At 42.0% G+C, this 24,113-nt stretch overlaps 1 protein-coding gene across 2 annotated transcripts in view; it reads left to right on the top strand.

Annotated features, from left to right (window-relative positions):
- IBTK (inhibitor of Bruton tyrosine kinase) overlaps nucleotides 1-24,113 on the top strand; it is a 101,007-nt gene that overhangs the window by 17,216 nt on the left and 59,678 nt on the right. For both annotated transcript variants that reach the window (XM_056565959.1, XM_056565960.1), the window contains 11 exons: nucleotides 72-168; nucleotides 9,980-10,104; nucleotides 10,239-10,349; nucleotides 10,954-11,124; nucleotides 12,483-12,600; nucleotides 12,682-12,862; nucleotides 14,764-14,887; nucleotides 15,035-15,200; nucleotides 18,910-19,063; nucleotides 19,350-19,961; nucleotides 21,504-21,590. In XM_056565959.1, coding sequence (XP_056421934.1) covers nucleotides 72-168; nucleotides 9,980-10,104; nucleotides 10,239-10,349; nucleotides 10,954-11,124; nucleotides 12,483-12,600; nucleotides 12,682-12,862; nucleotides 14,764-14,887; nucleotides 15,035-15,200; nucleotides 18,910-19,063; nucleotides 19,350-19,961; nucleotides 21,504-21,590 — 1,946 coding nt within the window. The remainder of the gene's footprint in view (nucleotides 1-71; nucleotides 169-9,979; nucleotides 10,105-10,238; nucleotides 10,350-10,953; nucleotides 11,125-12,482; nucleotides 12,601-12,681; nucleotides 12,863-14,763; nucleotides 14,888-15,034; nucleotides 15,201-18,909; nucleotides 19,064-19,349; nucleotides 19,962-21,503; nucleotides 21,591-24,113) is intronic.

Here is a 24,113-nt window from a genome sequence, read left to right as displayed (position 1 = left end):
TGCCTTGTGTAATGTTCTCTTTGTGTTGCTGTATGCTATAAGAGTTGTCATGTTGTGTTGTTGTCTTCCAGCATGGCAGTAGTCTTTACACTCAGGATGAAGATGGATTCTCTGCACTGGACCTTGTAATGGGGGACCGCCCATCTCATATCGTGTTCCAAGCTAGTGGTAAGGGCCGAATTACATAGGTACAATCTCGACATTTTCACACTGTATTTCCCGGTAATTCACTTAAGTGGAAAGAAGGTTCTTTTTACGGTACGTTCACAAATCTGATGCGGATTTCTACATGTGATAAGAAGGATACTACAGCTTTATAGTAGTATAGTGCACTGCAGGGAATCTTAAAGAGAACTTTTCAGGAGGATTTACCTTATTGACCCGGATTTATACTGTGTCTTCTGTATTGTATTAACACAGCTAAAATTCCAGAATTCATAGTTTCTCTATCGGCTCCATTGTGGGACACAGACCGTGGGTATATGCAGCTGCCTCCTAGTGGCAGTAGCATATACCCATGGTCTGTGTCCCCCAATGGATCCTCCAAGAGAAAGATTTTACGGTAAGCATAAAAATCTCTTTTTCTCTATCTGCTCCATTGGGGGGACACAGACCATGGGTATATGCTGCTGCCACTAGGAGCTTTAAGTAGTCATCAGGCAGGGACCAGGGGGCATGCTGTGATTGACAGGCAAAAGGGCTGTGACATCACATGCTTGCTGGAATCTCACATAAGTGATGATTGCTCCAGGCATGTGCAGAGAATCCTGTACTCTTTGCATTGGTTTTAGTGCAACTGCATCATAGCCTCAAAAAAAGAGGATTGCTGTAGGACGTTCATCTAGATCCTGTATCCTATAGTCATTCCAGGCAGCAGACAAATGTCCTGCGGCAATACAAACGTGCATGCAACAATAAAACTGTATTTTAGCCTTGTGAAACCATACAGAAGACTTGGTATGAATACTTATTTTGGCAGTAATGCCATACCTTCAGTTTAAAGGGTTTACTCCGCCCCTAGACATCTCATCCCCTATCCAAAGGACTCCCTGCACCTGGCGTTAGTTTAGAGAAGCCGGGTGCAGCACCGGAGGCTAGTGATGTCGCAGCGGCTCCCTGCTCGTGATGTCATGGCCACGCCCCCTCAATGCAAGTCTATGGGAGGGGTTGTGACTGCCTACTTAATGCTCATTTTCTATATGACAGGCACAATAAAACTATGAATTCTGGAATTTTAGCTACGTTAATGCAATACGGAAGACAAAGTATGAATCTGGTTCAGTAATGTAAATTATCCTGAAACATGGCCGCTCATCTGGCCGCTTCCCGCTCGTGATGTCACGGCCACGCCCCTTCTCAATGCAAGTTTATGGGGTGGTTGCCAAACTTAGAAAACCATCTTTTATTTCTCAGCAAAGTGTCAAGGAGGTGGGGCCAAACTGCTGCCACAGCCTGACATCCTCATCTCCTATATCCTTCATGACTGACATATAGAGCCCTGTATGTCAGTCAAGGAGAGGCTGGGAAGTGAGCGTGGCGAGCAAGGAGATTTTATGAGTTTGGTAACAGCCATCAGCTCCAAGAAAGGTACAGTTTTCGTTTATATCCGAGCTAGCCAACGGTGCCTACTGCTCTTAGCAGCTAACGGTTTCCCTTTGAATGGGCACTATCATTAAAATTAATGTATGCTATTGCACTCCTTATGGTAAATAAAAAATCTTTAATGTACTTTGTTAAAAAAATGAAGTTTTCTATGTTTTATTTGTGTTTAAAAAAAGCTGCCATTAGGTGTCACCCTACTTGTCCAGAGCAAATTCCCCCACCCATCTCTTGCACAGACTTTGGACTCCTGCTGGACTGGCAGAAGTCCAAAATTAGGAAAAGAAGTCTAGAGTGCTGAGGGGGGGCAGCCTTATCCAATCATAGCTCATCTCACACTGAACTGCTCTGGGCTGTGTGTAGCAGAGTAAGGAAGGAAGTTCTCCCCTGTATGGCTTCAGATGATATCACACCTGCTGGGGAACGCCTCTTCCTATTCTGTGAATCTGACTGAGACTGAGCAGAAAATACAGAGCTATATCAAGGTAGAAAACTAACAAATAATAAAAATAAAGGCAGGGGGTGGTTTATCATGATGGGGGCAGTGAACTGGGAGGATTATAACATTTAAAGGGGTATTCCATTAAAACATTTTTCTTCATATCAACTGGAACCAGAAAATTGAACAGATTTGTAAATTGCTTCTATAAAATAAATCTTAATCCTTCCAGCTGCTGAAGTTGAGTTGTTCTTGTCTGACCACTGTTCTCTCTGCTGACACCTCTGTCTGTCTCAGGAACTGTCCAGAGCAGGAGAGGTTTTTCTATGGGGATTTGCTGCTACTCTGGACAGTTCCTGAGACAGACGGAGGTGTCAGCAGAGAGCGCTGGTGTCTGACAGAAAAGAACAACTAAGTTTCAGCAGCTGATAAGTACTGGTAGGATTAAGATTTTTTTTTAATAGAAGTAATTTTCAAATCTGTTCAACTTTCTGGAGCCAGTTGATATTAATGGACATCTGCAGCGGAAAACACTTATCCCCTATCCACAGGATAGGGGATAAGTGTTTGACCGCGGGGGGTCCAAACTCTGGGACCCCCCTCGATCTCCTGCACGGGGCCACGGCTCTCCTGTGCAGGAGGCGTGCCGACCATAGCATGACGTGGTGGCCGATTACTCCTCCTCCATTTAACTCTATGGGAGAGGAAGGGAGGCAACGTTTGTTCCTCCCCGCCTATACCATGGAACTGTAGGGAGGGGGTGTAAACATTGACCTCTCAGGTCCACGCTCCGTACATTAACGCTCACACTGCGAGCCTGTGGATAGGGGATAAGTGTTTTCCGCTGCAGTTGTCCTTTAAGAAAAATGTTTTTTCATGGAATACCCCTTTAGCAAGAACATGAGAGTTACTATTTTTAACCCCTTAAGGACGCAGGAGGTAAATGTACGTCCTGGTGCGGTGGTACTTAACGCACCAGGACGTACATTTACGTCCTGTGCATAACCGCGGGCATCGGAGCGATGCCCGTGTCATGCGCAGCTGATCCCGGCTGCTGATCGCAGCCAGGGACCCGCCGACAATGATCTCGCGGGCGTCCGCCATTAACCCCTCAAGTGCCGGGATCAATACAGATCCCGGCATCTGCGGCAGTGAGCGATTTCAATGAATGATCGGATCGCCCGCAGCGCTGCTGCGGGGATCCGATCATTCAGAAAGCCGCACGAAGGTCCCCTCACCTGCCTCCTTCCGGCGTCTCCTGCTCTGGTCTGAGATCGAGCAGACCAGAGAAGAAGATAGCCGATAACACTGATCTGTTCTATGTCCTATACATAGAACAGATCAGTATTAGCAATCATGGTAATTTTTTTCCTATTTTACCCCCAAAAAGGGTAAAGTCATTTTTTTCCTATTTTACCCCCAAAAAGCGTAAAAAATAAATATAAAAGACATATTTGGTATCGCCGAGTGCGTAAATGTCCGAACTATTAAATTCAAATGTTACGGTGAACGGCGTGAACGTAAAAAAAAAAAAGTCCAAAATTGCTACTTTTTTAATACATTTTATTAAAAAAAAAATTATAAAAAATTTCAAAGTTTTTTATATGCAAATATGGTATAAAAAAAAGTACAGATCATGGCGCAAAAAATGAGCCCTCATACCGCCGCTTATACGGAAAAATAAAAAAGTTAGAGGTCATCAAAATAAAGGGATTATAAACGTACTAATTTGGTTAAAAAGTTTATGATTTTTTTTAAGCGCAACAATAATAGAAAAGTATGTAATAATGGGTATCATTTTAATCGTATTGACCCTCAGAATAAAGGACACATGTCATTTTTACCGTAAATTGTACGGCGTGAAAACGAAACCTTCCAAAATTAGCAAAATTGCAGTTTTTTCTTTTTAATTTCCCCACAAAAAATTTGTTTTTTGGTTGCGCCATACATTTTATGATATAATGAGTGATGTCATTACAAAGGACAACTGGTCGCGCAAAAAACAAGCCCTCATACTAGTCTGTGGATGAAAATATAAGAGTTATGATTTTTAGAAGGCGAGGAGGAAAAAATGAAAATGTAAAAATTAAATTGTCTGAGTCCTTAAGGCCAAAATGGGCTGAGTCCTTAAGGGGTTAAAGGGAATTCTTTATTTTTTATTTTTGATTCTGGTATCTGGATGGCCCTTTTTAAATAACACTTGTCTGCCCTGCAGATACATCCCTGCTTAGTTTATGAGTGCCTTCTGTCAGTAGACACTGCTGACTGTTGTGCACCTACCTGTGCTTGTATAAGGATCTGCTGGGTGGCCACAAAAAGATCCAGTACTCTTTGTCAAGCTGAAGGCAATATTCTGATCACATTGGGGGGCATTTACTAATCTTTTACTATGTAGTCTGGTTTTTACCCTGTTTTTTTCTACTTCATTTTTGACTATGTGCGACAAATTTACTAAATTGTTGCACGGCATTAATAAATTTGGCACACATAGGCAAAAGTGGTAAATTTACTTTATGTAGTAGAAAAAATAGTCTTCCTTTTTCCTGCTGTCTGAATAGGTTTGGCTGCTGGTTTCCTTCTGGATCTTTTGTTTTTGAGTTTTTTTTTTTAGCTTTTTCACCACATCTAAATAATTCAATAACTACAGTGGTCCCTCAAGTTACAATATTAATTGGTTCCAGGAAAACCATTGTAAGTTGAAACCATTGTATGTTGAGACCATAACTCTATGGAAACAGGGTAATTGGTTCTAAAGGCACCAAAATGTCATCCAAAAATAGGAAAAAGTGACAAAGAAAAATAAGTAGATAACTGATATAGATAAAGCAAATCCCTACATATAAAAGTAATAAAGATCTGCTGGGAGCTGTAAATCACTGTCTATGTCAGTGTTTCCCAAGCAGGGAGCCTCCAGCTGTTGCAAAACTATAACTCCCAGCATGCCTGGACAGCCAAAGGCTGTCCGGGCATGCTGGGAGTTGTAGTTTTGCAAAAAATGGGGCCACCCTGCTTGGCAAACACTGGTCTATGTAGAGGACAGGAGCTTCTTCAGGGGTCCTGTACAGTACAGGCAATGTCCAAAACAAGTAATGGAGTTGCCCTCACCTGGTGTCCAAAAGAGCAGCTAACCCTGATACAGGTAAAGAGTACAGAACATGTAATACCAGACACCAGTCAGTGCATACACTTCAGTAATACAGGGGTTTTACCAGTGAATGCCCATTTTGATTGGTTGGTTCTTCCAGCCATTGACACGTTTTACAGATCTGGACTGTCTGTAGCATTGTATGTTGAGTCTGGTTTCAACTTACGATGGTCCAGAAAAGACCATTGTTTGTTGAAACTATTGTATGTTGAGGCCATTGTAAGTTGAGGGATCACTGTAAATTGTAGTCATGGCTCAGAAGTGGTAAACGGCGTTTAGTGTGTGTGTGTGTGTTTATTACATTTTTTTAACACAGTTTTTTTCTCCCTAAATGTACTTACACTTTTTTTTTTTTTTGGTTACTTCTTCTACAGATCTGTGTATCCTGTGGACTCCTTCGGATTCGGTGGACTACTTCGATGACCAGCGTTTTTCTTTGCTTGATGTTAATAAAATGGTTAACGAGGGCTTGTGGGGGAGTGTTTTTTGTAATAATTTTTTTTTAAAACCTGTTGTGTTTTATTTTTATTTTACTTTACTAGACAGGCTTAGTAGTGGAAGCTGTCTTATAGACTGAGTCCATTACTAACCTGGGCTTAGCGTTAGCCACAAAAACAGCTAGCGCTAACCCCCAATTATTACCCCGGTACCCAACACCACAGGGGTGCCGGGAAGAGCCGGTACCAACAGGCCCGGAGCGTCAAAAATGGCGCTCCTGGGCCTAGGCGGTAACAGGCTGGCGTTATTTAGGTTGGGGAGGGCCAGTAACAATGGTCCTTGCCCACCCTGGTAACGTCAGGCTGTTACTGTTTGGTTGGTATTTGGTTGAGAATAAAAATAGGGGGACCCTATGCGTTTTTTTAATATAATTAATTATTTATTTAAAAAAAAAAAACGCATAGGGTCCCCCCTATTTTCATTCTCAGCCAAATACCAACCAAACAGTAACAGCCTGACGTTCCCAGGGTGGGCGAGGACCATTGTTACTGGCCCTCCCCAGCCTAAATAACGCCAGCCTGTTACCGCCTAGGCCCAGGAGCGCCATTTTTGACGCTCCAGGCCTGTTGGTACCGGCTCTTCCCGGCACCCCTGTGGCGGTGGGTACCGGGGTAATAATAGGGGGTTAGCACTAGCTGTTTTTGTGGCTAACGCTAAGCCCAGGTTAGTAATGGACTCTGTCTATAAGACAGCTTCCACTACTAAGCCTGTCTAGTAAAGTAAGAAAAAAACACAACAGGTTTTAAAAAATTTTTATTACAAAAAACACTCCCCCACAAGCCCTCGTTAACCATTTTATTAAAATCAAACAAAGAAAAACGCTGGTCATCGAAGTAGTCCACCGAATCCGAAGGAGTCCACAGGATAAACGGATCTGAAATGAGAAGAAAACAAAAAAATGGGTTAGTACATTTATTATCACCTGCTCACACATCTCCCGCCCCGCACGACTACAACTGCCAGCATGCCCTTACAGTAAGGACATGCTGGGAGTTGTAGTTGTGTGGTGCAGGAGATGTGTGAGCAGGTGATAATAAATGTGACAAGCTTGTCCCCTGCCCCCAGCTGCAGGACTACAACTCCCAGCATGCCCTTACAGTAAGGTGGGGCGGAGGCCGGGCACAGTGTTTCCCAACCTGGGACTTGTAGTTTTGCAACATCTGGAGGCACCCTGGTTGGGAAACACTGTTTTAGGCCAGTGTTTCCCAACCAGGGTGCCTCCAGATGTTGCAAAACTACAAGTCCCAGCATGCCTGGACATTCAAAGGCTGTCTAGGCATGCTGGGAGTTGTAGTTTTGCAACATCTGGAGGCAACCTGGCTGGGAAACACTGGCCTAAAACAGTGTTTCCCAACCAGGGTGCCTCCAGATGTTGCAAAACTACAAGTCCCAGCATGCCTGGACATTCAAAGGCTGTCTAGGCATGCTGGGAGTTGTAGTTTTGCAACATCTGGAGGCAACCTGGCTGGGAAACACTGGCCTAAAACAGTGTTTCCCAACCAGGGTGCCTCCAGATGTTGCAAAACTACAAGTCCCAGCATGCCTGGACATTCAAAGGCTGTCTAGGCATGCTGGGAGTTGTAGTTTTGCAACATCTGGAGGCAACCTGGCTGGGAAACACTGGCCTAAAACAGTGTTTCCCAACCAGGGTGCCTCCAGATGTTGCAAAACTACAAGTCCCAGCATGCCTGGACATTCAAAGGCTGTCTAGGCATGCTGGGAGTTGTAGTTTTGCAACATCTGGAGGCAACCTGGCTGGGAAACACTGGCCTAAAACAGTGTTTCCCAACCAGGGTGCCTCCAGATGTTGCAAAACTACAAGCCCCAGCATGCCTGGACAGTCAAAGGCTGTCTAGGCATGCTGGGAGTTGTAGTTTTGCAACATCTGGAGGCAACCTGGCTGGGAAACACTGGAATAAAACAGTGTTTCCCAACCAAGGTGCCTCCAGATGTTGCAAAACTACAAGTCCCAGCATGCCTGGACAGTCAAAGGCTGTCTAGGCATGCTGGGAGTTGTAGTTTTGCAACATCTGGAGGCAACCTGGCTGGGAAACACTGGCCTAAAACAGTGTTTCCCAACCAGGGTGCCTCCAGATGTTGCAAAACTACAAGCCCCAGCATGCCTGGACAGTCAAAGGCTGTCCAGGCATGCTGGGAGTTGTAGTCTTGCAACAACTGGAGGCACCCTGGTTGGGAAGCCTGCGCAACTTACCGGCTTCCGTAGGATCCAGCGCTGCACGACACTGCCGCGCGACGATCTCCGACAGCGATCGTCGCTGGAGCCTCGGAAGGGTAAGTGAACCTCTTCGCCGGTCCCCTTCAGCTGTTTAGTTTTGCAACAGCTGGAGGACTACAGTTTACAGACCACAAACCAGGGGTCTGCAAACTGTGGCCCTCCAGCTGTTGCAAAACTACAACTCCCAGCATGCCTGGACAGCCAATGGCTGTCCAGGCATGCTGGGAGTTGTAGTCTTGCAACATCTGGAGGCACCCTGGTTGGGAAACACTGTTTTAGGACAGTGTTTCCCAACAAGGGTGCCTCCAGCTGTTGCAAAACTACAACTCCCAGCATGCCCGGACAGCCAATGGCTGTCCAGGCATGCTGGGAGTTGTAGTCTTGCAACATCTGGAGGCACCCTGGTTGGGAAACACTGTTTTAAGCCAGTGTTTCCCAGCAAGGGTGCCTCCAGCTGTTGCAAAACTACAACTCCCAGCATGCCCGGACAGCCAAAGGGTGTCCAGGCATGCTGGGAGTTGTAGTCTTGCAACATTTGGAGGCACCCTGGTTGGGAAGCTTGCGCAACTTACCGGCTTCCGTAGGATCCAGCGCTGCACGACACTGCCGCGCGACGATCTCCGTCAGCGATCGTCGCTGGAGCCTCGGAAGGGTAAGTGAACTTCTTCGCCGGTCCCCTTCAGCTGTTTAGTTTTGCAACAGCTGGAGGACTACAGTTTACAGACCACACACCAGTGGTCTGCAAACTGTGGCCCTCCAGCTGTTGCAAAACTACAACACCCAGCATGCCCTGACAGCCAAAGCCTATGGCTCTCAGGGCAGGAGCCCGGGCTGACATTACAGTGCAGCCGCCCGGGCTCCTCATACGGTCTCCCCGCTACCCCCCTTGTCTCCCGCCCGGGCTCCTCATACGGCCTCCCCGCTACCCCCCCCCCCCCTTGTCTCCCGCCCGCGCCGCTCAGCTCCCGCTGCTACAAGACTACAACTCCCAGCGTGTCCTCACTGTAAGGCCATGCTGGGACTTGTAGTCTTGCAACAGTAGACAGATGGGAGTTGTGTGGCGCTGGCAGGTGAGAGGGGGGGGGGATATAAATCACTGTAGTGTCCCGGTAGCGCAGTGAGGGTAGCGGGGAGAAAGTATTTCGGAGCCCGGGCGGCAGTAGCTTTTCCTGCTCCATGTTGGAGCTGGAGTAAATTTAGTCAATTTTTATGGCCGTTGCGACAGTTTATTGCGCAACTGCGACTGTCTCAGTTAATAAATTCCTGACCACAAATTAAGCGGGAAAAAAAAATTTGACTTTCTAGCTCTTGCTAGGGAAAGTCGCACAATTTATAGGGTAGGCGCAATTGCGACAATTTTGCGCCAAAAATAGTCAGAAAAAACTGACTAAACCCCTTAGTAAATGCCCCCCATTGTACGTAACAATTGTTAGATTGAGAGATTCCTCCATCATCATTTAGAAGTGTTATCTCATTAAGCGGGTTCCTAGACATCACAGAGAGGCATCTCCCGCTTGGGATCTGTCTATAAGCCAAAGAAAAGAGTTGTTAAGTAAGAGTTGCTTCTGCTCTACTCAGTTTTAGTGAAAAATTGCGCCAGCTCGGAGCTGGCATACATTTCTGAGGCTGCCGTGTAGGACTTGATTTAGGGCTGACTTTATCAAGAGTTGTGTGATCGTATGGAGGCTTACTTACAAATCATAGGTGCTTTCTAAAACAGCACCACTTTTTGTCCTTATTTTGTTTTTGGTATTGCAGCTCTGTTCCATTGAAGTAAATGGTGCACAGCTGTAATACCACTCACATCCTGCTGGGGTGCTGTTTTAGAAGAAAGTAGCTATGGTTTATTCAACCTTTAAGGACCTGTGTGTGAAATGCAGGTTTAGAGGTTATGTAGAGGCTATTACATTATAAGCTGATAAGTTCTACCTGTATGTGACCTCTCATCTTCGCACCATAGGGAGATATGTACAGTTTTGTTGCTATAAATATTATCTTCACTATTATCTTTACAGGGGCTTTTTATACTAGTATCTGCCTTTTTTTTTTTTTTTTTTTTCAGATCCTACAGAACTTTACACTTGGGGAAATAATATAAATTTTACCTTAGGGCATGGCAACCAACAAAGTAAGCATCATCCTGAGCTGGTTGATATGTTTCCTCGCTGTGGCATATATATCAAACAGGTAAAATGACAGCTTGTAATCGGATTTTATTTTTACAATTGATATTTTACAGCCCTTTGAATACTATTAGTCACTTATTTCTCTTATTCTGCAGTAAATTGATGATTTTTAATTCTTATTTTTGTTTAATATAGATGGTACTGTGTAAATTTCACTCAGTCTTCCTGTCTCAGAAAGGCCAGGTCTACACCTGTGGTCATGGTCAGGGGGGCCGACTTGGTCATGGAGATGAGCTAACATGTCTGGTATGTTTATGCACCATCTTATCACATAAGGTTGTCATTTGCAGGTGATCAGTTTTTGTAACACTTAAATAGGACATAGCCTTCTAAATGTATTTGGTTGCTTATAGTAAATGTATTTGTGTGTGTGTGTGTGTGGGGGGGGGGGGGGGGGGATGAGTGTCAGCTAAAATGTGGTGTACTACAGTAGTCAATGACTTTTCACTATAGAATGGGCCATCAGTATGTTATAGCACCCTACCCATCAGCTGTTTGTCAGAGCTACGGCACCCGCATAAACAGAGAAGAGCTGGAAATAAACAGGTCCATACATGTGTAGTGGCCGTGATGAGTTACTGCAGCTCAGCTCCTTTTACATAAAACTGAGTTGAGCTGCACTGGCCCACCAGAGCCAATACACAATGTACAGATCTGTATGCTTCCTGCTCCAATCTCTGTATGTATGGACGCCACTGCTCCTGCACACATCTGATCAAAAGGGGAATGGGAGTACAGTTTGATTTTATACCCTAACAGCAAATACAGCTGACAGCATACCTTTAAAGAGGGATCATTATATGACTGTAAAGGGGTGCTTACTTTTATGGATTTTTGTTTTATTTCAAAGGTACCAAGATTGGTAGAAGGTTTGACCACCCAATCAATCAGTCAAGTAGCGGCGGCCAAGGACCATACTGTGGTACTAACAGAAGATGGATATGTTTACTCCTTTGGCTTAAACACATTTCATCAGCTGGGTATTCTACCTCCTCCTTCAAATTGTAATTTCCCAAGACAGGTATGCCTGAATGGTCATGTATATAATGTATTGTGCCTAAAACTACTGCTACTTCTAACACAACAAATAAACAGTGATGCGTTGTATAGCATGATCTGTCAAATACTGACAATTACAGTTTACTGTCCTTACTAGCGATGTCCTGATACTGAGCATTTGCACGAGTACTTGTACCCATCCTGATAACAGCAGACCATAAAAGTAATAAAAGTCACTCTCACCTCTCCTCTGTTCCTACAATGAGGCCTCTTCATCATTCGTTTTGTTATCCGAAATGGTGCATGACACGCTGGGTGGAATGGCATCATTTCATTGCGTGGTAGGACCTTCATCACTCTTTATAGGGAGAGAAGAGGAAGGTCCTTTACTACTAACAGAGTGGATGATGCAGAGGCCTCAGCGTGGGAATATAGGGAAGATGAGTGGGATCTTTGTTTTTTACTTTTGGGGGAAACTACTTAATGGGGACATCCTAATAGAAGTTTCTTACCTATCTAACTACCTTCCTATTTGGGGTTTCAACCTAATAGGGGGATTTCCCTATTTATCAATCTTCTGGAAGTTTCATCCTGAAACAGGAAGATTCCCTACCTACTGGGGCTTCAACCTATAATGGGGGTTCCCCACTTGCCCAAGGCTTTACTAAGTGTAGAGCCACCTCTGCTGTCAGATGATATAAATAATAATTTAGTAATTGATATGGGTGAGTACTAGAGATGAGCAAACTTACAGTAAATTCGATTCGTCACGAACTTCTCGGCTCGGCGGTTGCTGACTTTTCCTGCATAAATTAGTTCAGCTTTCAGGTGCTCCTGTGGGCTGGAAAAGGTGGATACAGTCCTAGGAGACTCTTTCCAAGGACTGTATCCACCTTTTCCAGCCCACCAGAGCACCGGAAAGCTGAACTAATTTATGCAGGAAAAGTCAGCAACCGCCGAGCTGAGAAGTTCGTGACGAATCGAATTTACTGCAAGTTCGCTCATCTCTAGTGAGTACTTCAGAAGAAGTATCAGTACTCGTACTCAAAAAAAAAATATATTAACTCAATATAAAAATTAACACTCAATAAATAAAAAAATGTAAGTATAATCCAATTACGCTCCAACGGCAGGATATCTTTTTGCAGCACCTTTGTAGCCTGAAATTGCAGCGATCGGGATATGAATTTGGGACTTCTACCAAAGTCTATAGGACTTCCACCAAATTGATATCCTGATCGCTGTAGTCTGGGGCTACTAAGGTGCGCTAAGAATTTTAAGATATCCTGCCGCTGATGCGTAACTGGAGTTACTCTTTAAATATAAAGTGTAATTAATACGGTACCTAAGATTTATAAAACTTTTTTTCTTCCTGTACAGGTTCAGGCCAAAACTTTGAAAGGTAAATCTGTGATAGGGGTTTCTGCTGGAAGGTTTCACACGGTACTTTGGACTAAGGATGCAGTTTATACAATGGGACTCAATGGTGGTCAGTTAGGTAGGTGTCATGATAGTAGTCTTTCCATAGGCCCACAAAGATCCATTATAATTCTACATCCATTATAATTTTTTTGTTTAGGGTATTTGCTTGATCCTAATGGAGAGAAACATGTCAGCTGTCCTCGACAAGTCTCTGCTCTGCATCATAAAGACATCGGTATATCTCTTGTATCTGCAAGTGACGGAGCTACAGTTTGTGTCACTGAACGTGGAGATGTTTACCTTCTGACTGAGTACCAGTGCAAGAAGCTAGCATCAAAGTAAGGTTAACATATTGGCCCTCATTTACTATTGCCAGAATGTGCCAGAATGTGCGTCAGAATAGAAAAAAACCCGACTAAGGCTGGGTTCACACTACGTTTTTGCCATACTGTTTTCAATCCGTTTTTCTAAAGAAAACCGTGGCAAAAAAAACGGATGGAACAGTATGGAAAAAAGTAAACCGTATGCGTTTTTAAACAGTATACTGTTTTTAAAAGTGCATACAGTTCCGTCAGTTTTTATAGAAAAAAACCCATACGTTTTAGAAAATTTTGTCCATTTTTAATGGGAGGGGTCTTGGGTGGGGACTTTTTCTATAAAAACTGACGGAACTGTATGCACTTTTAAAAACAGTATACTGTTTAAAAACGCATATGGTTTACTTTTTTCCATACTGTTCCATCCGTTTTTTTGCCATACGGTTTTCTTTAGAAAAACGGATTGAAAACAGTATGGCAAAAATGTAGTGTGAACCCAGCCTAACTCTCCATTTTTCCAAGAAAACCCGAAAAAGGCGTGTGGCCATCGGGTATAGGGGGCGTGGTCACAGAAAAGGGGCGTGTTCCTGACTTTCACAAAATCCCAACATATTTACTTTCCACAGAAAATGTGGTGGATTTCAGCTGAGGAAAGCCCTACAGATCAAAAAAAAAAATGTAAAATTGTAGGGAATTAAAACCCACAAAAAAACCTACACTCCACTCTTATTGGCCTCTTACAGACGCAGGGCGTACGCTGTGACCCCGTGTCATACCGGGTCGGTCCCGGCGGTCCCCAGCCGGGACCCTGGGCTAATAGTGCGCGGCACAGATCGTTGTGCCGCGTGCTATTAACCCTTCAGACGCGGTGATCAAAGTTGATCGCCTCATCTAAAACGAAAGCTTCCCGGCAGCTCAGACGGGCTGATCAGGACTATTGCGATAAAATCGCGATGTCTCGATCAGCTAGGACGCGAGCGGAGACCCCCGTACATTGCTCCGTCGTGTCCGATCGGCGTTTGATTGCTCCAAGCCTGAGCTACAGGTTTGAGCAATCAACCCACTATTACGCTGATCCATGCAAAGCTATGGCATTACAGGGATCAGGGTAAAAGATCAGTGTGTGCAGTGTTATAGGTCCCTATGGGAGCTATTACAATGCAAAAAAAAGTTTGAATCACTCCCCTTTTCCCATAAAAAAAAAAAAAAAACTAAAAAAAAAACTGTTAATAAAAATAAACATGTGGTATCGCCGCGTGCGTAAATGTCTGAAATGTAAAAATATATAGTTAATTAAACCGCATGGTCAATGGCTTATGCGCAAAAAAATTCCAACGTCCAAAATAGCGTATTTTTGGTCACTTTTTATATCGTGAAAAAATGAATAAAAAGCGATCAGTAAGTCCGATCAATCCATAAATGGTACCGATAAAAACTTCAGAACACGGTGCTAAAAATTTGCCCTCATACCGGCCCGTACGCGGAAAAATAAAAAAGTTATAGGGGTCAGAAGATGAGAATTTTTAACGTATACATTTTCCAGCATGTAGTTATGTTTTTTTCAGAAGTGCGACAAAATCAAACCTATATAAGTAGGGTATCATTTTAACCGTATGGACCTACAGAATAATGATAAGGTGTCATTTTTACCGAAAAATGCACTGCGTAGAAACGGAATCCCCCAAAAGTTACTAAATTATTATTTTTTTCTTCAATTTTGTCGTACAATGAATTTTTTTCACTTTCGCCGTGGATATTTTGGTAAAATGTTAATGTCACTGCAAAGTAGAATTGGTGGCGAAAAAAATAAGCCATCATATGGAATTTTATGTGCAAAATTGAAAGCGTTATGATTTTTAGAAGGTGATGAGGAAAAAATGAAAATGGAAAAACGTCCTTAAGGTTTTTTTTTTCTCATTTAGGCAACTAAACTTAAAGAAGGTCCTTGTGTCTGGTGGATTTCTAGATTACAAGGCAGATCCCCAAAGCCTGAAAGAAAATGGTGGCCAGCCTGTTCGATTTCTTGCCTTGGATCAAGCTGGAAGAGTATGTTTGCCTTTTTAGATAAACATTATAATCTGATTAAAATATGGCATTTAAATCACTTTTAGATGTCCTAGTAATATAGAAGTAGATTTAATAATGTACTGACTGCAATAAAAGTAGTTTCATTTTTCTTTTTCTTATTTTAAGGTATTTTGGTGGAAGTCTACCATGAAACAGTGCCGTTGGGTGTATGGACGTCAAGTTATTATGTCTGATATTGCTCTAAATAAGAATGCAATGCTGTTTATCACACGTGACGGGGAAGGATTTAGTGGAAACATGTCTGAAAAGAAATTCTCTTTAGATAAAAAAGGTATTTTCTTTTATCGTCTTTACTATGCACAGGTCATGAGAATATTTTTTTTTCTTTATCATATAAAAGTCCAGCTTAAGGTTCAAATGGGATGGATTTATTGTAGATTTTTGGTGCAGATTTCACGGATGAATCTTTTAAATTTTAGTGTACGCTGAAAGGTATCAGCACCTTGCGCCATAATTTGCCAAAACTGGCAGCCGATTTCACTCTTTAACATGCAAAGGTTAACCTTCTGAGGACAAAGAGCATTCCTGTATGCCCATCATTTAACCCCTTAGATGTGAAACAGCTCTGTCCCGATCAGCTGAGAGGATGGTGTGAGGGCCTTACCTGCCTCCTTGCCATTAAAAAAAAATAAAAAAAATAAAAAGTTAGTGATTTTAACCTCTTCCCTATTAAAACTTTGAATCACCCCCTTTTCCCATTTAAAAGAAAAAACTACAGACCACGGCACAAATATTGAGCCTTTACATGTTCCCATATACTGAGAAAAAAAAAAAGTTACAGGGGTCGGAAGAGGACATTTTTAACCACTTAACGACACAGGACGTAAATGTACGCCCTGGTAATTAATGCACAAGGACGTACATTTACTAGTGGTGCTCGTGTCAGCTTTCAGCAGCCAGGGACCCGCTGGTAATGGTGGATATCAGTGCCATTAACCCCTCAGATGCAGTGAGCAATGCAGGGATCCGATCATCCATAATGGCGGACGGAGGTCCCCTCACCTGCCTCCGTCCGTCTCCAAAGCTCTTCTGCTCTGGTCTGCTCATTCTCAGACCAGAGAAGATCATCGATAACACTGATCAGTGCTATGCCCTATGCATAGCACTGAACAGTATTAGCAATCAAATGATTGATATGGGGACTATTAAAAATCCACTCCCCCAATAAAAATGGAAATTATCCCTTTTTTCCCATTTTAAGTGTAAAAAAAAAAAAAAATTTGATAAACATATTTGGTATTGCCGTGTGCTTAAATGTCCGAACTATCAAAATATAATGTTATTGATCCCTTACGGTGAACAGTGTAACCGTAAAAGAAAAAAAATGTCCAAAATAGCATCTTGTTTGTCACATATTCCCAAAATTTTGAAAAGTTTTATATATGCATATGTGGTATCAATAAAAAGTACAGATCACGACGCAAAAAAAGGAGCCTTCATACCGCCGTTTATACGGAAAAATAAAAAAGTCATCAAAATAGAGGGATTTTAAATGCACTAATTTGGTTAAAAAGTTTGAGATTTATTTAAAGCGGTACAATAATAGTAAAGCATATATCATGGGTATCATTTTAATTGTATTGAGCCACAGAATAAGGAAAACATGTAAATTTTACAGTAAATTGTACAGCGTGAAAACGAAACCTTCCAAAATTTACAAGGTTGCGGTTTTCTTCCCAATTTTCCCACGCCAATAGTATTCTATAAATTTCGCCATACATTTTATGGAAAAAAACAAGCCCTCATACTTGTCTGTGGATGAAAATATAAAAGAGTTAGGATTTTTAGAAGGCGAGGAGGAAAAAACTAAAATGCAAAAATAAAATTGACTGCTTCCTTTAACCCCTTAAGGACCAAGGACGAACTGGTACGTCCTTGGTCCTGCTCCCGTGATATAATGCAGGGTTACACGGTAACCCCGCGTCATATCACGGCGGGCCCGACGTCATAGTGAATCCGGGACCCGCCGCTAATAGCGCGCAGCTGAGCAGAGCTGAGCCGCGCGGCTAAAACCGAAAGTGAAAGCTGCCGGTTAACTCAGTGGGCTGTTCGGGATAGCCTCGGCGAAATCGCGGCATCCCGAACAGCTTACAGGACAGCGGGAGGGCCCCTACCTGCCTCCTCGCTGTCCGATCGCCGAATGACAGTCGCTCAGTGCCTGAGATCCAGGCATGAGCAGTCATGCGGCAGAATCGTCAATCACTGGTTTCCTATGAGAAACCAGTGATCAATGATGAAGATCAGTGTGTGCAGTGTTATAGGTCCCTATGGGAGCTATAACACTGCAAAAGAAAAGTGAAAAAAAAGTGAATGAATATCATTTAACCCCTTCCCTAATAAAAGTTTGAATCACCCCCCTTTTCCCGTAAAAAAAAAAACTGTGTAAATAAAAATAAACATATATGGTATCACCGCGTGCGGAAATGTCCGAATTATAAAAATATATAATTAATTAAACCGCTCGGTCAATGGCGTGCGCGCAAAAAAATTCCAAAGTCCAAAATAGTGCATTTTTGGTCACTTTTTATATCATTTAAAAATGATCAATAAGTCCTATCAATGCAAAAATGGTACCGTTAAAAACTTCAGATCACGGCGCAAATAATGAGCCCTCATACCGCCCCATACACGGAAAAATAAAAAAGTTATAGGGGTCAGAAGATGACAATTTTAAACGTATTCATTTTCCTGCACGTAGTTATGATTTTTTCCAGAAGTGCGACAAAATCAAACCTATATAAGTAGGGTATCATTTTAATCGTATGGACCTAGAGAATAAAGATAAGGTGTAATTTTTACCGAAAAATGTACTACGTAGAAAAGGAAGCCCCCAAAAGTTACAAAACTGCGTTTTTTTTTCAATTTTGTCGCACAATGATTTTTTTTTTTCCGTTTCACCTTAGATTTTTGGGCAAAATGACTGACGTCATTACAAAGTAGAATTGGTGGCGCAAAAAATAAGCCATCATATGGATTTTTAGGTGCAAAATTGAAAGAGTTATGATTTTTTAAAGGCAAGGAGCAAAAAACGAAAATGCAAAAACGGAAAAAACCCCGGTCCTTAAGGGGTTAAGGTCAAAATGGGCTGTGTCCTTAAGTGGGGAGCTGACCGGAGGCAAACGGTGACTCTGGTTGGCTCATTTTTGACCCGTATCCGGTTTCCTAACCGGGCCTAAAACCATAGTATACTACGGTTTTAGGTCCGGTCACAAAAACGGATACGGGTCAAAAATGAGCCAACCGGAGTCCCTATTTAAATCCGGTCAGCTCATTAAAGTAAATGGATTTCAGCGCCAGTCCGACTGGGGTACAGGATCGCCCAGTTTTCCCCTCCCCCAGCCGGATCCGGCAACCGTAGGCTGAACTCGAGGTGTGTATGCAGTGACAATGCTCTATCCTTTGTGTTAGGCTAAGTTCAGACTGCTGTTATGCTCCAAATGGATCCTGTTGACTTGAATGAAGTCTGTCAGAGATGTGTTATTTCACTGGAGTTGGGGGAAAAAAAAAATGTAGTACATTCACAATTTTTTTTTTTCTTCCACTCAACTCCCGTCATTCCCTTTAGAATGTTACGTATTATCTGCAAAAATGTATACTTTTCTGTGCAATCCCCATGATGAAATTGAAAGTGTCCCTGTCATTATAAAAATAAAAAATCAACAGCTATGTTTAGAGTTTGTTGGGCCTTAACACTCAGACCCCGACTGATCAAAACTTTTCACATGTCTCTGCAACAAGTCAAAAGTTTTTATATTTTTATATAATGGCAGGACCATTTTATTTTGTACCTTCATGTATCCCTTGATCATAGTCATATACCCATAACGGAGCACTTTAGTGCATTTTAGTATTTTGCCAACATATATTTATGTATATCACAAAACATCTTTTGCTTACAAAAGCTGTAAGTGTTACCACTGTTTGTGTATATTTTCCATTTTTCATTTCGTCATGGAGTTCTTTTTTTTCTCTCCCTTCAGAACCCTCAGTATCCGATTCTGTTCTCTCGGATACTAGTAGTGTGTATGAAAGGATTTGTCTACAGAAGCTTTCTACTGTCCACAGGGCAGTTAGTGTCACAACAGATCCTAATGGATGTAATTTTGCAGTGTTGCAGTCAGATCCCAAAACCAGGTAATAAGGAAAATAATTATTTTTTTTGTTTTTTTTTAATAAAAAAATATGCATATTTTGTATTTGTATTATTTTTTTATTTTTGTAAATGTTATGAGTTAATATGTAGGGTGCTTTGCAGTGGTCGTGCCATACCACATCAGAATTGAGCTATTGACCTATACATTGAAGTAGAAATGTTATTTTAATTTTTTCATATTTAAAATATTTTGTATTAATGAAATGTTCACTCTTCTGTGTGAAAATCAATGCTTTGTTTTAATACTTGCCTTTTTCTGTCTGATAGCCTTTTTGAAATCCCAGTTGTGTCTTCATCGATTTTTGTTGAAGATTTTGAGAAACTACTGAAGCAAGTAGATGAGATGGACTCCATCCATGATGTGTCATTTTTAATAGGTTCCCAAACCTTTCCAGCACATAAGTACATGCTGTCCATGAAATGCGACTTCTTCCAAAAGCTATTTTTCCTGGCAGACAGCAACAAAGTGGACTTTCCAGACATTTACCTAAATGGGGAGGATTCATCTGGATGTGACCTATTTACCATTGAAAAAGTCTCTCCTGTGCTATTCTCCTACATCTTGCAATTTATCTACACCGACACATGTGATATGTTAGTCCATGGCCACAAGCCAAGAAACATTCAAAATGATAAAATAGAAGGAAATCAAGATACAATTATTTCCGATTTTCAGAAAATTTGTTTTCGCGAAGATGTTAAAGGTAAATCTGCCTATGAGGTCTATAGGAACAACCAGATCTGTGCAGACAATGAAAAGAAAAAAGGCAAAGGCACAAAACTATCAAAGAAAAGCAAATATGTGAACGAAGAAAGTAGCCCTGTTAAAATGCTGCAAAATTTGGCCAAGAAATTTGGGATGAGTAATCTATGTTCAAGGTTTGCTACATTCTAATTTTCCCTTTGTGCTCGATTAATATTTTTTTATTTAAGGTCACAGAGACATGAGACATTGGGTTATGAATCCATCACCAGTCACTAAAACATATCACTCATATCACTGTCACCAAGTGAAGTCAATACAAGTCATTCAATTTTAGTGTACATATTATGGCCCCAAGCCCAATAAAGTGCACCAAACTGCGTGCAAGTCAACATCTATGCTTTATTTGAACCAGGAAGGAGGGTATGTGTATTGCAGAGGTATGTTTACTTCACGTAGAAACTTAGTTACTCAACATCAAGCTCTAAGCATCACCCACCATTATCAGAAAGAATCTTGGTGACTGTACCTACATAGAACATAGACATTTGTACATAACCATGTTTACACTGGGTGATGGCTTTACAGCGCTTAAGCTCAATTTCATAACTAAAGCCGTTGCAAATGTGGGCTAAAAAATCGGACTATGGTGCATTACATTGTTTTCAAATCCCTACAAACGTTTGCACTTTGGCATTGATTTCTTTTTACCTGCAGTTGAAGCGATTTATAACGGGATATTCAGTTTTTAGACATTTATGGCTTATCATGTGTCTTTTTTGTTAAAGGGGTATTCTGGCTGCCATCACACCCCCTCCCATAGACATGAATGGAGGAGGCATGGTGTGACATCACTAGGAGGCGTGGCTGTGACATCACGTCCCAGTCTCGGAGGCAGCGACTGGCACAGAATGCCGGGGGCTGCACCGAGATCATGGGGGTCCCCAGTGGTGAGAGACCCCTGCGATCATACATCTTATCCCCTATCCTTTTGGATAGGGGATAAGATGTATAAAGCCAGAATACCCCTTTTAATTCTATCTACTTACTGGACCTCTTAATCCCTTATGTTGGTTCCAGTTATATTTAAAGAATTTATTATTTGCACCTTTTGTGTGATATATATAATTTTTTATTTTTTTTTATTCCCCATAACCTATAATTTTGCTTACCTGTAGTAAGTTGAAGTTATTTAGCTTACATTGCAGTATCAAATAGATCTAACTGGATGGACTTTTTTTTTTTTTTTTTAACCTTACAGACTGTTACTATGTATTCAATACTGTCAAATTTGGTGAAGCAAAATCTTTAGATAAAGATTTCTGTAAGATCATTCTTTATTAGTAAAACAAAATGCCACATCTGAAATCCACACCAATTTTGATTCAAGTAGTTTTTGATGCAGATTTTTATTTTTTTAAATAAGTAATAGCCATGTAGAAATGCACCCAAAAGTGTCACGTTCATTTTTCAGCACCTGAAATTTCTGTGTTGCTGTTTTTAAGAGTGCTCAAAAAATCTACATTGTGTGCATGGTCAAAATTCTGTCTCAATCGAAATCAATTAGGTGCAGTTTGCATGGAAAAGTTTCTGGTTTGGATGTTGCATAGGTACATCTTAGGACAGAGGGCTGAGTTTTTTTTCCATTAGAAATGGTAGTTAATATGGTTATCCCAGGTTTACCTTTTTTAATTGTATTCCCATGTGTTTTGCGTTAGGCTGGATGGAGTCAGATATGAAAATGGAGCAGTTAATGTTGTTCACAATAAAAGTGGAAACGGACCCGGGTTCACCTTGAAAAAATGGTACGTACAATGAGTTTGTGTTCTTTGTTCATCCACAAGATACGTACACTTGTGCCTGATTTTTATTCATGTATTGTAAGCATTGAACTGAAGAATTCTAAAGCTTGGCCAATATTATAGTTTTTTTTTTAAGGATCTTTCAATCAGTCTGTTATATCTTCGTTTTACAGATATCTAGCCTTTTATATAGACAAAGAATAAGTCAGCCAGCACTTTAGTTGATACCAAACTATTATATGGACCTGGCCTACAGGTGCACGCTACTAGGCTAGATATACAGCAACAGAAGAATGCAGCAGCACACTGCCAGCACAAAGATATAGGTGCAACATGAATATGCAGTTAAAACATGGAGAGCTATACAGCTATGGTGTAATAGATACAAATGTGAAACTATGAAATAGTGAGGCACTTAGCTCGCAAATTTGTCTCCGCCGGCGGTCAAATAGCTTGGACCGTCCCACCGCGATAAGGTAGCCTCCTGGGACGGACCCTACACTGTGAATATGCCTCTGTGTGAACAGTTCAGTAAGCATGGCAGGATCTGGAACATCCAAGCCACCTTATATACACACCTGATAGAGGTGGGTGGGGTGCAAGGCCAACATGGAGGTAGCCACTCCCCCGTATGTGCAATACAGACAAAGAATAAGTCAGCCAGCACTTCAGTTGATACCAAACTATTATATGGACCTGGCCTACAGGTGCACGCTACTAGGCTAGATATACAGCAACAGAAGAATGCAGGAGCACACTGCCAGCACAAAGATATAGGTGCAACATGAATATGCAGTTAAAACATGGAGAGCTATACAGCTATGGTGTAATAGATGCAAATGTGAAACTATGAAATAGTGAGGCACTTAGCTCGCAAATTTGTCTCCGCCGGCGGTCAAATAGCTTGGACCGTCCAAGCTATTTGACCGCCGGCGGAGACAAATTTGCGAGCTAAGTGCCTCACTATTTCATAGTTTCACATTTGCATCTATTACACCATAGCTGTATAGCTCTCCATGTTTTAACTGCATATTCATGTTGCACCTATATCTTTGTGCTGGCAGTGTGCTGCTGCATTCTTCTGTAGCCTTTTATATATATACCTTATTTTCCGACGTATAAGATGACTTTTTAACCCAGGAAAATGTTCTCAAAAGTCGGGTGTCATCTTAAATGCCGGGGATCGTCTTGTAGGTTGCATTCAGGACATCCCTGTGTCCTAGAAGATCTTTTCGAGACACAAGGATGTCCCTGACCAGAGGAGCGGTGGTCTGAGCACTGAAGTGGGGCAGTACACAAACATACAGCCTCCAGCCATACAGCCATATAACTATACTGCCAACCTAATGTAGGAGGAACTATACTGCCAACCTAATGTAGGAGGAACTATACTGACAACCTAATGTAGGGGAACTATACTGCCAACTTAATGTGGGGGAAACTATGCTGACAATCTAATGTGGGTCGTACTATACTGCCAACCTAATGTAGGGGGAACTATGCTGACAACCTAATGTGGGGGGAACTATGCGGACAACCTAATGTAGAGGAACTATACTGCCACCCTAATGTAGGGGAAACTATGCTGACAACCTAATGTGGGTGGTACTATACTGCCAACCTAATGTAGGGGGAACTATACTGCCAACCTAATGTAGGGGGAACTATGCTGACAACCTTATGTAGGGGGAACTATGCTGACAACCTAATGTAGGGGGAACTATGCGGACAACCTAATCTGGGGGAACTATACTGCCAACCTAATGTGGGGAAACTATGCTGACAACCTAATGTGGGTGGTACTATACTGCCAACCTAATGTAGGGGGAACTATACTGCCAACCTAATGTAGGGGGAACTATGCTGACAACCTAATGTGGGGGAACTATGCTGACAACCTAATGTAGGTGGTGCTATACTGACAACTGCCAACCTAATGTAGGGGGAACTATGCTGATAACCTAATGTAGGGGGAACTATGCTGAAAACCTAATGTAGGGCGAACTATGCTGAAAACCTAATGTAGGGGGAACTATGCTGAAAACCTAATGGAGGGGGAACTATGCTGAAAACCTAATGGAGGGGGAACTATGCTGACAACCTTATGTAGGGGGAACTATGCTGACAACCTTATGTAGGGGGAACTATGCTGACAACCTTATGTAGGGGGAACTATGCTGACAACCTTATGTAGGGGGAACTATGCTGACAACCTTATGTTGGGGGAACTATGCTGACAACCTTATGTTGGGGGAACTATGCTGACAACGTTATGTCGGGGGAATTATGCTGACAACCTTATGTAGGGGGAACTATGCTGACAACCTTATGTAGGGGGAACTATGCTGACAACCTTATGTATATATCCCAAACTCTCTATATTTTAACTGTAAAAGTTGGGGGTCGTCTTATACACCGGAAAATACGGTACTTATTTATACACATTTTTAGCCAACATCTTTGCTGAGATAGGTAATCCATTTCTGATGGTAAAAAATATTTAACTTTAAAATGGCCCAAGAAAAA

The sequence above is a fragment of the Hyla sarda genome, chromosome 3, assembly GCF_029499605.1.
Source record: "Hyla sarda isolate aHylSar1 chromosome 3, aHylSar1.hap1, whole genome shotgun sequence".
NCBI classification, from domain to species: Eukaryota; Metazoa; Chordata; class Amphibia; order Anura; family Hylidae; genus Hyla; species Hyla sarda.
Note: the sequence above shows the minus strand (reverse complement) of the source record. Positions and strands in the feature narration are given on the sequence as shown.